This window comes from Pteronotus mesoamericanus, unplaced genomic scaffold (genome assembly GCF_021234165.1).
Source record: "Pteronotus mesoamericanus isolate MK-2021 breed Mesoamerican mustached bat unplaced genomic scaffold, CSHL_Meso_final contig_90, whole genome shotgun sequence".
Lineage (NCBI taxonomy): Eukaryota > Metazoa > Chordata > Mammalia > Chiroptera > Mormoopidae > Pteronotus > Pteronotus mesoamericanus.
Genome location: NW_026555277.1, coordinates 42,497,596 through 42,512,799, shown reverse-complemented (window position 1 = coordinate 42,512,799; position 15,204 = coordinate 42,497,596). Strand labels below are relative to the sequence as shown.

The 15,204-nt window shown below is 53.5% G+C and overlaps 1 protein-coding gene across 1 annotated transcript in view; it reads left to right on the top strand.

The window, feature by feature from the left end:
• Positions 1-383: 383 nt before the first annotated feature.
• OTOG (otogelin) overlaps positions 384-15,204 on the top strand; it is a 70,742-nt gene continuing 55,921 nt past the window's right edge. Inside the window, exons 1-16 of the mRNA XM_054586269.1 lie at positions 384-547; positions 954-1,014; positions 1,183-1,243; positions 4,741-4,816; positions 5,740-5,832; positions 6,003-6,157; positions 7,373-7,491; positions 8,957-9,162; positions 9,976-10,106; positions 10,372-10,478; positions 10,858-10,967; positions 11,329-11,457; positions 12,301-12,409; positions 12,690-12,736; positions 13,199-13,344; positions 15,070-15,202. Coding sequence (XP_054442244.1) covers positions 436-547; positions 954-1,014; positions 1,183-1,243; positions 4,741-4,816; positions 5,740-5,832; positions 6,003-6,157; positions 7,373-7,491; positions 8,957-9,162; positions 9,976-10,106; positions 10,372-10,478; positions 10,858-10,967; positions 11,329-11,457; positions 12,301-12,409; positions 12,690-12,736; positions 13,199-13,344; positions 15,070-15,202 — 1,795 coding nt within the window. The 5' untranslated portion in view covers positions 384-435. The remainder of the gene's footprint in view (positions 548-953; positions 1,015-1,182; positions 1,244-4,740; positions 4,817-5,739; positions 5,833-6,002; positions 6,158-7,372; positions 7,492-8,956; positions 9,163-9,975; positions 10,107-10,371; positions 10,479-10,857; positions 10,968-11,328; positions 11,458-12,300; positions 12,410-12,689; positions 12,737-13,198; positions 13,345-15,069; positions 15,203-15,204) is intronic.

The window sequence follows — 15,204 nt, the reverse complement described above, 5'->3', positions numbered from 1 at the left end:
AGAGGACAAGACTCATACCAGCATCTTGGGTCTGTGGTGTAATGGGCTTCCAGGACCTACGTTTCTGATTCAGGGATCTCAGAGGAGTATGGATGTTGGAGGCTGCACAGGCTGCCTCCTTGCTCCGGTGGGGAGACTTAGGGCTGAGCGATCAGAATCCAGCCAGCCTCCCTTGGGAAGGGGCAGCCAGAACAAGGGGGGCAAAGGATGGACCTTGGTCGGGAGCCTAAATTATGGTGATAAGCTGGGGGCAGTCTTGTCACTCTAGCTTGGGGAGGAGCCAAGCGTCTGGGAGGAGGGGCCAAGGGAACACTTGTGCAAAGAGAGAAAGAGAGACGGCGGCAGCCGCGGAGTGGAGGTGTGACCTAGCCTTCGCCGAAGAGGCACTCGGGACCCCGGGCCTGTGCTCAGGCTTCCCAGTCCCCGTGCACCCCTATGTGGGCCCCGGCCCCGCACGTCCCGGCGCCCGCGCTCTGCCTGCTACTCGCTTGCGTCCGGCTGTCCTTCGGTGAACCGGCAGGGGAGTCCCTACAGGAGCAGACACTAGGTGAGAGAGGGGTGTGAACTGGGAAAGGCCTGGGCTCGGGGAGCGTTTACGGAAGGGCCCTAGGAAGGATGGAGAGAGGGAAGAAAAAGAGAAGGTTTAAGGGAGGACAGGTGATCAGCCAGGGAGAGCGTCTGAAGAGAGGGGGTACAGAAGGAAAGCAAGGCCAGCGACAGCCAGGGGAATGGGTCCAAGCTGGGCAGGGTGGGGAACTACAGAGAACAGGGCACAGAGAGTGGGAGGAAAGAGGGAGACCATTACTGACGAATCTCCAAGGAGTGGGGGAGAGAGGATTGGAGAAGGTGCCAGGGGAGATGTGGGAAAGGTCTCCTCGCAGGTGGACAACGGGTGGTGGGAGGCCCAACGCCGAGAGGCATAATCTGAGTGGAGAGGAATCCCCTGTTCTCAGCAGTGGCTCCCACGCCCCCCAGCAATGCAGAGCGGAAGCCTGCACCAGCCCAGGATCCCATGTGAGTAGGTGTGAGCTTGTGGCTGCCCCACCCCTTCCTTGTTCCCATCTGTTTTCCTGGAGAGGGACCGCGGATATAGCGTGGAGGGGGAGCTGGCCCTGGGGGTGGGGGTGGGAGGCATGGCCCGTTCTTATCCCCTTGCCCACGTCAGCCTTGTTTCTTACCTAGCCACGGCCATCAGGAGGGGACCTTTGCCATAGGGGACGCGACGGCATTCATGGGAGGCCAGGTAAGGGGAAGCCTGGAGAAGGGGGCTTCACTGGACAGGGGCTCATTTCTGTCGGGGTTGAGACTGGTAGGGCGGTCGTAGGTTTCAGGAAGGCTGTCTCTGCAATTATTCAGGAAGGAGCAAACAAAGCTTCTGGTATGTGTCTGCAGTAGGTAAAGTGATAAATCACTTCTATTCCTACTCTCCTAATCTTTTACGGCTCAGTAGCAGGCTCTATCTATCTATCTATCTATCTATCTATCTATCTACCTACCTACCTACCTGTCTGTCTGTTTTTTAATGGGGGGAGGGCACCAAGGTGCTGTCAGGAGACAGCTGAGCTCTCCTGTCCAGTGGCAAAAAGGAGGAAGGCAAGGGGTTAGGAGAGTTGAGTTCTCTTTTCCCTGCCTGGCCTGCGAGGGCCTGAAACCCTTTCAGAGGCCCCTGTCCATACCCCGAGCAGTGTCCCAGCAATGCTGCCCTGAGAGGGAAGAAAAACTGGGCCACCTGGTGGGGTTTGCACAGAAGTGCTGGCTGAGAAGCAGAGCCCTGAGCTACCATTCTCTGAGTCCCCATCACTCTCTGTTGCCAGCCGTCCTGGGAGCCTCCATGCTTTTGGGAAAGGTGACGGTTTGTTTTCTCCCTTTCCCAAACTTCTGTGGGCTCTAGATCAGGTGACCAAAGTTCTCTTTCTAATCCTGGCCTTGCACTTGTCTCCTCCCGAATACCGCAGACCTTTTACAAACCCAGCCCACCCGCAGCCAGGTCCCCCAAGCTTCTTGAGCGTCATGTCACGTACCTTAGGGATCAGGTCTGGGAAGCTCCTTGTGCCAGCATATTGGGAGCATCATTTATAATAGGAAACAACATGTCTCAAATTCCTGCCTTTTGGGAATATATATGAAGATTCCAAGGTAGAAGGGGGCGTGCTTATTCTCCAACAGGAGGGTTATCTGGGTTTTTATTTCTTGTTGGCACACTTTTCCAGATCCCAACTTTTAGAATCATGGTCGGGTATAATTTGAGTTGAAAGTGAATGTCTGTGTTCATTGATAGCTGTAGAAATCAAGGTAGGTCGATGGGTTGCCAGGGCCCCCAGAGAGCAGGCGGAGCTGGGTTGCCTGGTGTACTGGCCTGTTCCCTGGCACCACGGGCGCCCTGCAGGACTCCAGGGATCCCTGTATTTCAGGGAGGGAAATGATCCATACCCACGTCCCTTTGCCCCTGGTGGGCTTCCTTCCTTGCTGGATTCCAAGGTAGGCCTCCTCCTTTCCCTGGGAGGCATCTGGACCAGGCAACCCCAGGAAGATTCTCACATTACTCTTTAGAGCAAATAAGGGGTTAGAATGGCCTTCTTTTAAGGCGATGTGAGTGGGCATTGGGGAATGAGGCCATCAGCTAAAAAGCGAACGTGGGGACCCTTTGGGGGTTTCTGCATGGAATGGCCTCATTTGTAACAGAGGGGGAGTCCCAGACCCGCACCCAACCACCCTTCATTTCAATGCTGCTTCATTCCTGTAGAGCTCGGCCCTTCTCAAAAACTTGGTGGTGTAGACCAGGGGTCCATGAACTTGGGTGGAGGAAAAATACATTATTATTTACGGGAACCTCCATCTAACTGAAATTTAGCACTCCCTTTAATTGTTACTGTAGGCTACAGACCACAAGAGTGTTAGCAGTGTCTGCGACTGTCACCAAAGAAATCACAGATGTAACCTGTCGCCTGACAGCTGTTGACAGCTCCAGGTCTCACTACTTCAAAAGGTCGGCAGTGATAACACCTGCTGCTCGGTCTTGTTATTTCATGCATTAATAATAAAGTACAAATATAACTAATTTTTTAAAAACATTTTTAAAATTTTTAAAAAATATTTTCATAACTATATTGCAATATATTGATTCCCTTTATAAATGTTATGTTTCATTTCATGCATTTAGACATGTTATTCTGAGAAGGGGCCCATAGGCTTCATTAGCTTGTCAAAGATGTTCATAAAAATGGCATAAGAATGATTAAGAACTCCTGAGCATTGAAGATGAATCATTGGGACAGGATTTAAATTTTCCCCCCAGAAAATGGCCTTGACCCTGCAGCACAGGCTGTCTTACCCCCGTAACAGCAATCTCAGAGGCCACGTCTGAGGTGGCGGCGCCGAGTGGAGAGACACAAAGACCAAGTTTAATGAAGCTCTTCAGGGCCTAAGGGACCTTGGTGTTGATTGTTTTCCCTGGCCGTTCTCTCCTATTTCCTGTGGTCTCTGAGGCCCTGTGAGACTGACTACCACCAGGGTGGGCAGCCTGATTCCTGGGGCTTGGCCTGGGTCTGTGGGGTAAGGAGAGCTGGGGAGGACCCAGGAGCCAGGGCCAAACTGTGAGGAGATCGTGGAAACCTGGTCAAGGAAGGGCCAGTGACTTCCAGGGGTCAGCAGGATAGCGGAGGGGGCGGGGGGGGCAAGTGCCTGGAGAGGAGGTGCAGAGACTTGGCCTGTCAAGGAAGGGCAACGAGCTGGGGTTGGGCTCAGGGACCCAGAGTGCCGAACACTTTCTATGTGCCAAGTCCTTTGCTGGAGGCTGGGATTCAGCCCCGGGCTGCTGACGGTGATGGAGGATGACACGTGAAACAAACACCTACAATGTGATTTGTGCCTTCTTGGCCCTCTGAGCAAGAGCATGAGCTCCCTGAGGGCAGGGATTTTGTTCTGTTCACTGCACCTGGCTGGGGGCTGGGCATAGAGTTCTGAAAATTGTACAGATGAGGAGGCTGAGACTCTGAGAGGGGAGGAGCCTGCTGTGCGCACGGTCCCAGGCCCAGGTGACATTAGACACCTCAGACTGGAGTTCTGCAAGGTCAGATGTCCAAGTCAGTTAGCCATGTGGTGACTGAACACACAGGATGTTTGGGACAGCCCTAATTTCAGATCGTTATGTCTCGAGAGACCAAGTGTTGGGATTTCTGCTCTGGAAAAAAGGGTTTCTTAGCTACGCTTTGCCTGTGTCCTTCTCAGATTTGTGGTATCAGGGTGAGTCCTGACTCGGAGCTGAGGTCTGAGGATGGTGGGTGATGATCAGTGAGGAGATCCCGAAAGGAAGGTTGGGGGAAGGGATGGGGTGAGGTGTTCTCCCGCCCTGGGGTGAGGGGCTGCCTTTGTTTCTTTGCTCTGCCTCATGTGGCTTCTGTGGAGGGACATGTTTGTTCTCAAGACAAAGGGGTTTTGTGTTGAGCTGTGGAGACATGAAGGTTTACTCGGGAGGGGGGAAGGGAGGGAGGCTGGGGGAGAGCTGAGCATGGAGGGCCCGGGGTGTGTTCAGGCCACTGAGGTGCCGCTTTGGAGGGTAAACAAAGGCTTTGTGCCTCTGGCCTGTGGCAGGCCTGAAAATTCTCCCCTCCTCTTAGAGGTGGGCCTGGGGAGGTGAGGCGGGGAAGACTGGGGGGACTCCCTCCCTCCAGATGATGGATAGGAAGTGCTGTGACCTTCGGGAAGGCTGCCCTTGATTGCATTCTCTTCCATCTTTAAAAGGAGGATGAAGCCCTGGACTCCTTGGCCATGTCTTCCTGGGAAAGGCGGCTCCATCGGGCCAAATGTGCACCATCTTGTGAGTGGTCCCCAGGCTGTGTGTGGGAGGCCCCAGCTGGCAGAGAGGCCTGTGAGGGCAGGACAGGGCCTCCCTCGGGGCCTCCTGTGGCCTCTTTTCCCTGTGCGGGGTTTCTCTCCACCTTGTCCAGCCCCAGCCTCCAGCTGCACCCTGTGTTCTCCTTCCTGGCCGAGGAGAGCTTCCTCTCCACGTTCTGTTCTTTATGACCGTGGCCGTTCGGCTTTCCGTTCTCACATGATCTGACTCCAGGGAGTTTGTGCTTCCTTGTTTAGTCATTGCCTCTCCCTCCACTGTTTCTCTGTCCCCTTTCTCTGTTCTGTGGCGTTGCCCTCCTTCCCGTTCTGCGTGTGTGGCCTCTCCCCTCACTTGTCTTTTGTCTGTGGCCTCACCTGTTCTGTATCCGTGGCCCCTCCTCTCACGTCATGGCTCCTCTCCTCACTACACTCTGCTCTCCTTTACCGCCTCTCCTCTGTGGCCTTTCTCTCCACTGCATTCTGTATGTGAGGCCTCTCCCCTGCCCCTGGTTTATGTTGTGGCCCCTGTGCAATACTTGAAGATCCTGGGGCACTGTCCCTGTTCACCCCACATGACCCACAGTCTCAGTTCTGCCTGCCTTGCCTGGTGGCCGGGGGCTTTTAGCGGCGGGAACTAAAGACCCAGGTGGGGCTGGCCTGGGGGCCGCTTGGGACACACTGAAGGCAGATGCCCCCACTCCACCTGCCTGCCAGGGCGGGGGCCAGGCAGCAGTCTGACGCGCCCCGCTTGTGCCCCCATTAAGGCTAGCTACTGAGGAGTGCTGGGCTGCCTGGGATGGGCATCTGAGCTCCATGTAGCTCTGGGAGAGCTGGGGTCGGATGCCCTGGCACGAGGGAGTTGCTGCATCCCTGAGTTTGCCAGCCTCGGCTTCTGTGTCTCCCTTGCAGACTTGTTCTCCTGCTTCAATGGGGGCGAGTGTGTGCAGCCGGCCTTCTGTGACTGCAGACGCTTCAATGCCACCGGGCCACACTGCCAGATGGGTGGGTCTGGGTTCCATCCCAGACTGGAAGGGGCCATGGGTGCAGGGAAAGTCTGGGGGTCCTGGACTGCGAGGGCGGGGATGGGGGTGACCCTAACCAGGTGGAACCCATCAGCCTTTGGCTTGGTGCCCAGTGCAGCTTTACAGAGAGGTTCTCTTTTCTTGGCTCAGTGTACAACGCTGGCCCTGAGAGGGACAGCATCTGCCGGGCGTGGGGACAGCACCATGTGGAGACGTTTGATGGCCTCTACTACTACTTCTCTGGGAAGGGTAGCTACACGCTGGTGGGGCGCCATGACCCCGAGGGACAGACCTTCTCGGTGCAGGTGAGGCCCCCCTTGCCCTACCTGGCTAGGAGGGGTCTGTGCAGCCCCGGAGGCCAACGCCCCTTCTGTGCCAGGCACAGACCCGCCAAAGGCTGCCCCGACGGCCATGCCCTGGATGGGCTGGGACCTTGACCAGTTACGCCGCTCTGCCCTGGGGTGTCACAAGTCAGAGCTTTTCATGACTGTCATTTCATGATGGATATGTTATAATTACTTAGACTAATGGGGTGCCACTCATTCATGGATTATGAAATTAACTTAATGAGTCACAATTAGCATAAAAAAAGAATATAAAATATAAGAATGCATTATACATTAATGGAGTAAACATTATTTTGTAAAGTTTTTTATTTATATGGGTCTATGTTTTTATTTCTTACTATGGGTCATGGTCAAAACTGTTTGAAAAATATTTAATTAGACTATGGAGTGGCTTTCACAGGTTCCACTTTTGGTTGTAGTGGCTCCATCTGCTTAACCACCTGTAATGTAAGCTAGTGGAAGGTTTAGGAAGAGTTTCCACTCTTGGTAGAGAAATATTTTCAGACTTTTCTCTAAGCTTGGGGGGCCTTGGAAGGGAAGGGGGGCCCAGCCCTTGCTTCCTCGGGCCTTGGAGGTACGGATTCTGTCCGAGCAGGGGGCAGGGGAGGTGTGTAGGTGACAGGCAGGCCAGGAGCGTCCTGCCTGCCTGTGTGCAGGGGAGGCTGCTGGACTGTGCTCGCCAGGGTCATGGTGGATGTGTGCATGTCTACTGTGTGCATGGACTGTGCCCTGTGAGTAGGTAGATGAAGTGTGTGCAGGTGTCTGTGTGCATTCTGTATGCACGTGAAATCGTGTGAATGTATAACCTTGGCTTTCAATCTGATGGAATAACCTGGGATGGATAAACAAAGAATCCCGAAGTAGGGAGGTGACACAATACGCTGCGACAGCCCTGGATCTGAGCCAGCAGACCTGGGTTAGAGTCCTGGCTGTGTGTGCAACCTTGGTCACTTCCTCTCCCTAAGCACCAGTTGCCTCCTCTTGGAAATTCAGATAATTCTAGCTCTGACCTCCCTGTGATGCGTGGGGACTGGGAGAGGTCACAGAGGGAGGGTGTGTGGCATGCAGTGGGCAGGTCATCAGCATTTAGCAGAAGCTCAACAGAGGCCACTAGGTCCAGAACTTAAGTTCCTGGCAAGAACCCTAAATTTTGGTCTCTGAATCCCCAATCAGGTGCACAATGACCCGCAGTGCGGCTCCTCCCCCTACACCTGCTCCAGGTCTGTCAGCCTCTTCTTTGCGGGTGAGCAGGAGCTCCGTCTGGCCAAGGAGGTCACCCACGGAGGAGTGAGGTAACTACAGCACCTTCTGCCCTGACCTCTCCTACTCCCCGGCAGTGCTGGTGGGGAGAGGGTTAGCATCTGCCATTTTCAGGCTTAAAGGAAATTGTTTTCTGAGGGTGAACAGCAGAATTTGCACTATTAGAGCAGGAACGTACTGGCAGGCCAGCTGGGTGTCTAATCAGCTGGGTTTGCAGAGAAATGAGACCCTTGTGATTTTCTGGAACTCTCAAGCCCCTGGGGTTTCCACACAGTAGGTTTTCAGGCAATTAGCAATTTTCCAGATAGCTGCAAGTGTACCACTGAAGCATGCTTAATTTTTTTTCACTATTTGAAGGAAGTCTGCCCGAATGGATAACACACAGTTCGAGCATCCTCAGAGAAGAAACTGAGCACGCTTTCACCCTTTTCTGATGACACAGGGTCTTCTGAAGTCATTTTTCTGAGATATCAGGGGAGCACACAAGGAATGAGGACTCTGTTCCCATACTAAATGGGGTGTGGTTCTTTCTGAAACCTCATCACTGTCCTTTCTTCTTGCTGTCTGCTGTCACTTCGTTGCTCCCTGCAATGACTCTTCTCCCCTTCCTCATTCCACCTTCAGATCTGAAAACTGGATGACCAAGGTTTCTGGGGCTGAGTGTAAAATGAAAGGCCCAAGTTTTCTCATGTGAATGAAGGATTGGATAATGGGTCTTTGGTACCAGTTTTGGTTGGTTAGACACGTCTTCTATTTTCCTTTCCTGATTTTCAGGTGGATTGAAAGTTGCCAAATCCCAGATTGGCTAGGAGACCCTGTACCAAGAAAACTGGGAAAAGTGGTCCCTCTGTCTTTTCTTCCACTCCCAAATTTCCATCTCTCTCAGCTTCCCCCTCCCAACCCGCCTTTCTTATTCCCCACCATAAACATAAACAAAGTAGCTGTCTGCGGGCCCTGGCTGAGTAGCTCAGGTGGTTAGATCATTGTCCAGATAAGCCAAGGTTGCAGGCTCAGGCTCAGCCTCTGGTTAGGGCACATACAAGAATCAACCAATGAATGCTTAAATAAGTGGAAAAGTAAATTGATCTATCTTTCTCTTTCTTTCTCTCTCTCTTTCCAATCAATAAAAAAGTTAAAAAGTAGATGTCTGCTTATACCATCTCTCCCGTGTAGGAGAAAGGAGCTGGTAAATTCAGTCGCTCTAAGATTTATCCCTCCCAAGGAAATGACAGTTTTAAAAAGCAATTTTAAAATGCTGGAGACAAAAGAATCCCTCTCTAATGGTGGACTTCCAGGCACCTGAGAAGTTGGGGAGGGCAAGTGGGGCCTCAGAGCCCATGGTACCAGTGGCTGTGTGGATGAGGCAGGTGCGGTGTACATGTTGGGTCCTGCAGGTACTCACCGTGTACACTGCACACGTGGATGGATCCTTTGGTGAAGGGGCTGGGCTAGGGCGGGGGATGTGGACGCCCTAAAGCTCTGGGCTGTGCCTTGCAGGGTTCAGCTGCCACATGTGATGGGGAGTGTGCATCTGCAGCAGCTTGCTGACTACGTCCTCGTGCGGCATCAGTCCGCCTTCACGCTGGCCTGGGACGGTGCCTCCGCTCTCTACATCAAGATGAGCCCGGAGTTCCTGGGCTGGACCCATGGGCTGTGCGGGAACAACAACGCTGACCCCCAAGATGACCTGGTGACCAGCTACGGTGAGGTTCAGGGTGGGAGGCCGCCAGTGGATTTGGGTGGAGGACCTTAGGGACAGATCCTAGGTCATGATATTAAAGACCAGTGGAGGGCCGGGGGGCCCTTTCTACAAAGTGTGTGGCCTCAAACACATTCTTAACCACTTGATCGCAGTTTCCTCATCTGTAAAATAGTCATAATGAGAATTCCTACTAGTGTGTGTGGATCTATTAGGCACTTTGCTGGGTGGGAATGACCCTGCAGGGCGCGTGCGTGTCTGTGTGTGCATGGGAGGGAGGGGGTGGAGGGCCAGAGAGCCAGGAAGAGAACGGGCCAGATGGAGCGGAAGATCGCTACAGAGCAGTGGTAAGAGTAAAGGTGGAGGGTGCAGGGCCAAATCATGGCCACTATGGCCTGAAGAAGGGAAGTGACACCGTTGAACACCCACACCATGGAGCATCATCTCATACAGTCTACTAAACAATCTCATGGTTGCGGGGGGCAGGTATTTGCCCTCTTTCATATGTGGGGAAACTGAGGTTCCCTGTCCAGGCTTCCATACTGTTCTCTCTCCATTGCATGGTGTTGCCTTTGCTGAGTTTGGAGCTGTAGGGATCCACTATAGGTTCTAGAGCTTTCTTAACTATTATCACCAAACAGCTTTCTCAGGAGAGTGGCTCTGTTGGGAACTTCAGATTGGGATGGGAGCTCAGGAGGCTGAATTCTTCAACTCCTTGCCTACCTCTGGCATCTCTTCTGCTCCACCTTCCTTGCCTCTGAGCCCTCTGTGCCTCCTGCCCCTACCCCACCCGTGGTCATGCTGGTTCTCCCTGCAGGGAAGCTGACAGACGATGTGGCTGAGTTTGTGCACAGCTGGCAGGAGCGGGCCCCCAACCAGCCTCCAGGGCCCACCACCTCCTCCCTGACGCGCCCACCGTGCCTGCAGCAGAGCCTGGGAACCATGCAGGTTGGCTCCCTGGGGAGATCCCCCGCTCTGGCTCCTTACCTCCTCCCTGAGTACCCTGCTTAAGTTGGTTTCCCATCTACTGCTTGAGAAGTCACTGGCTGCAGGTGCTCAGGGTTGTTGGTGCCCGTAGGCCCTTTCCTCTCTTCCCCATCCTCCTCTTTGCTTCCCTTGGGCCCAAGCTGGGTTTCCATGGGGAGTTTGTTCAGTCAGAGGCCTGTGCGTGGCCCTGCTGGCCCCCAGCTCCAGCTCTTGGCCCTTGCCCCAGAGCGTGTATGACCGGTGTGAGGCGCTGCTGAGGCCCCCCTTTGATGCTTGCCACGCCTACGTCAGCCCTCTGCCCTTCGCGGCCAGCTGTACGAGCGACCTCTGCCAGTGAGTGGGGATCCAGGACTGGGGGGTGGTATTGGTGGTGGGGAGATCCCTCCCAGTATTAGGGTGAGGCTCAGCACATGGGCCCCTAAACCTGATAATCCCAGGCATTGACAGATATACTTCCCAAACCTCTTAAGTTCTTATCTGTATGAATGGGGCAGAGCACCTCCACTTACTGAGACTCAGAAATGGGGTCTGACCCCTCTCAGTGTCCTGCCTCCAGTCTGGCGTTCTATACACCTCGCTGCCCTCCCCGCCCTCCTTCCCAGCTGTGTGGGGAGAACAGGGGTGCCTTGCGCCCTGGCAGTGTCTATAGAACGCGGGAGGGCAGGGGGCAGGGTGGGCCTTGCTTCAGCAGTGCCCTCGGTTTCCTGCGCAGATCAGCGGGTGATGATGCCACCTGGTGCCGGGCGCTGACGGAGTATGCCCGGGCGTGCGCCCAGGCTGGGCGCCCCCTGCAGGGCTGGAGGACCCAGCTCCGGCAATGCAGTAGGTGCAGTCTGGTGGTGGGCGGGGAGGGGCTCAGACATGCTCTGTCCTTGGGTTGTGGATGGCATTCTCAGGGCTCAGCGTCTTATCCTGCTCAGAACAACCGTTGTCAGAGCTTTAAGCCCTGAGGACCCCTTCTCTTGTGACAGATGGGGAACTGAGGCTCAGAGCAGGATGGAGTGGGGTAGGGCCACAGAGTGAGATGAGGGCGGTTCTCTCCAATCTCCTAGTCACCCAGTGTTCCCACTGGGACTAAGGGATCAGGAAAATCAAAGCCCTCCCACCCCCACCCCCACCCCAGGGCCCAGGGCAGAGTGGGTCCTAAGGAACTGACAGATCATACTGCTCCCTTCCTCCCAAGCTGTACACTGTAAGGAGAAGGCCTTTATCTACAACGAGTGCATCGCCTGCTGCCCCGCCTCCTGCCAGCCCCGGGCAGCCTGCGTGGACAGCGAGATCGCCTGTGTGGACGGCTGCTACTGCCCTGATGGTATGCTAGGGGTGGAGCGGGCGCCTACCTGGCCTGGCACGGGTGAGCATGCAGCAGGGGTTCAAAAGATGTCTGCCTGTGGAATGAAGGAAGGAAGGGTCAAACACTAATAAGTGAATGAATGAATGGCTTAAGGAAGGTGAGGGTGAGGGCAGAGCTGCGGCTCTTGAGAGGTTCATCAGGGTATGTCATTTCATCGGGCCTGAGCTTTTTAAGGTGTGTAGATGAGAACAACTCATTCATTCATTCATTTATTAATTCATCACATGTGCATGTGTTTCAACATTCATCCACGTACTGTTTTTCACAGTGTATAACTTTGCAGCACACCTACAGGTCGCTCAGTTAGGCAGGGGATTGGGATAAAAATATAAACGTACATTATTGACTTAGGGATCAGAATCTGGTGGCAGCGATAAGACACTTACACATGTGATCCCATTCTAAGGCACACATGGTGAGGACCAGCTCAGGGATTCACACAAGAAGAGTGACAGGAAATCAGTGGTGGGAGAGATTGTCAAGGAAGGCTTCTTGGAGGAGGTGGTGCCTGTGCTGGTTGTAGATACAGTGACAGGCTTTTGAGAGGCCGAGAGGAGAAGCTAGTCTGTATGCAGGTTGTTTGGGGTGGGTGGCCTCTGAGCAAAGTTCTGGAGGTAGGATTATTTGCTCAGAGGGCACTCAGATCTGGCCAGAGCCAGGGATTTATACAGGAAAGTTTGAAAGTGGGCTCAGTAGTGCAAGAGCTTGGATGTGGGCATCTTTCTCGCAGGCGCTGGGGAGCCCTGAAAGGTGTGTGAACAGGAGCAGAGGTGAGTTAAGTGGCCTTTGCTGTCCCCCTAGGGCTGATCTTCGAGGATGGGGGCTGTGTGGCACCAGCTGATTGTCCCTGTGAGTTCCACGGCACCCTGTACCCAACTGGCTCTGTGGTGAAAGAAGACTGCAATGCCTGGTCTGTGCTTGCTGCGGGGGTGGGAGGAGGTGGTAAATTCCAGGGCTTTCTGTCAGGGGTGCATTTCTGGGGCCTGAGAGCACCGATGACATGGAGGCACTCTCAGCATCTCTGAGTCACAGATGTCATTAGATCTAATCTGTGGGCGGAATCTCCGTCACCTATTTTAGAGATGGGAAGTCTGAGGCCTGGGTGCAGGAGGTCTGGGGGCCCTGCCCCCTCCAGCATCTCTCCAGGCCTGGAAGGATGAACCCCTACTTTTCTGGTCTTTGTGTTTCAGCACATGCACTGCGGGCAAGTGGGTGTGCAGCACATCTGTCTGCCCAGGTACATCCGACCCCCACCTTGGACTCTACCCTCTTCCTCTGGTCTCAGGGCTTCTTGGTCAGGGAAACTCTGGGAGTCAGGCAAGCTCTTGGGCTAAAGTGGTGGATTGAGTGGGGGAGGAGTCACTCAGTTTTTTTGCCTCAACTGCCCTCCCTCTGTTTCTTCAGAGCAGCTTTGCCTGACTAAGCGATGGCTCCATCCCATCAGGGACTGTTCTTCATGGGGCTCTGTATATCCAAGGACCTTCCTGAGCTTCAGGGCCTTGGACCAAAATTGATCTCCAAGCTCTGGACCTGGTCACCTGTTAGAGGGAGTTGCCCAGGGCAGGGCTGCGCCTCCCCAGGGACAAGGGCTCCAGACACCGCCCTGATTCCTAGGACAGGGTGCTGCCTCCTCCTCCTGCTCAGAGCCTGCAGGGCAGAGACAGTCCCCATGGGTCAACCACCTTTCTCTGCCCCTCAGCTGAGTGTTCAGTGACTGGCGACATCCACTTCACCACCTTTGACGGCCGCCGGTACACGTTCCCTGCCACGTGTCAGTACATCCTGGCCAAGAGCCGCTCCTCGGGCACCTTCACAGTGACATTGCAGAACGCCCCATGTGGTCTGGTAAGAGCTGGGGACCCCAGGCACAATCCAGCCAACCGCCTCTGCCCTCTGTCCCTTAGAAAGGCTGGAGGACATAGAGCAGGACCCCAGGTCTTTCCACAGCCCATTTAACCTTCTGTCTATTGTTCTTGGGCAGAGCCATGGGGCAGGAGCCTGGGCTCTGGCTCTAGAGCATCTAAGGGCCACTTCCCCTTCATGGGCTTCAGTGTTAAACAAAACAAATCTCTGATATGGCTCTAATTCAACTTAATCTTCTCTGCTTCCTTGGATTGTATCTTCAACATCTCTGTATTCATTCATTCATTTATTCATGCGTACACGCATGCATTCATCCAGCAAATACAGAACATCTACTTGTGCCAGAAGCTGGGTTAGGTCTTGGAGCCTGGGATGAATTAAGTCTGGCTCTGCCCTCCTGGGCCTTACACTTTGGTGGGTGAGGCAGACAAGTAACCCCATAACCCACTCTGTTACAGGAGCTGTGACAATGTGGAGAGTACTGGGTAGATCATGGAGAAAAGTTTTCTTGTTTTACCTGGGCATTGGGAGGGAATAGATCAAGATAGTCTTCCTGAAGGAGGTGACCCCTGAGCTGTGTTAGCTTTTGCATAAGCTGGCCACTGCTTATCTCTTGAACCTTATCTTAAAACACTTTGCCCAGTGGGCTCTGCCTCTCTGATCTTCTTTTATGTCCTTGAATGCATTAAATGTCTTCCTGTGTCAGGGAACTTTGATTGGGATGACTCCCTCCTCTCCTTCTCCCTTTGCCCAACTAGCTTACACATTCTTCAGACCTCAGCTCAAATGTCACTTTTTTTTCCCCATGCCTCATTTTTCTGATCTGCAAAATGGGGTTCTTAGTACTTACTGAATAGGATTGCTATGAGGAATAAATGTATTTAAAAAAACTACATTAGCACCTGAACATTGAAACTCTATATTAAAGTTAGCTGTTACTATTATTATAAGTTGTGGTATTATTAAGAGTCTTACTGTTACAGTTATTTTTACATTAGTATTATCATTTCCTAGGGTGGCCTTTCCTACCTCTGTAGATTAAGTCTATTCCTTCATTACATACTTTCCCAGCACCTACACACGTTTGCAGCACTGCTCACAATAATAGTTAAATAAACAACTTTGTAATTCCTAATTGAATGCCTGTGTCCCACCCAAATACACACTCCCCTTGAGGGCAGGGACCGTATCTGTCATGTTCATCCTTGTGTGGTTGCGTGGATGTCCTAATGGGCTCTATGTGATGTGTCCTACCCTTTTTAGAGATGAGAAACTGAGGCCTAGAGATTAGCTCATTTCCTGCCTGCCTGTGGGTGGTGCTTGAGACTTTGCAGGGTGCACACAGGGAAAGAGCTGTATAAACAACCACCGAGTCCTGGCTTACAGTCGCGTGGGGAGGCCAGTGTTTCTGAGGCCAGACTTCGGGCCACCCACGGTGTGTGCGCCTCTGCCCTGTGTCACAGATAGCCTGAGAGCTGACTGTCATACGTATTTGCGTTATCTTAGCTCTGCCACTGACCTCCAGCCCGAACCTCTGCCTCCCCACTCCCCAGAGGGAGGCATTTGGTTAGAGGACCCATAGTGTCCTTTTGGGTTCTGTCACTACGAGGAAACTGCCTCTGGCCTCCATCTGCTCCTGGAGGGCTCTGCTGGGACCAGCAGGACAGATCGACTAACTCTGCCCATTTGGCCTTCCTTTCCCTCCAGAACCAGGATGGAGTCTGTGTCCAGTCGGTGTCAGTGATTCTGCACCAGGACCCTCGGAAGCAGGTGACCCTGACCCAAGCCGGCGATGTCCTTCTGTTTGACCAGTACAAGGTCACCCCACCCTACACTGATGGT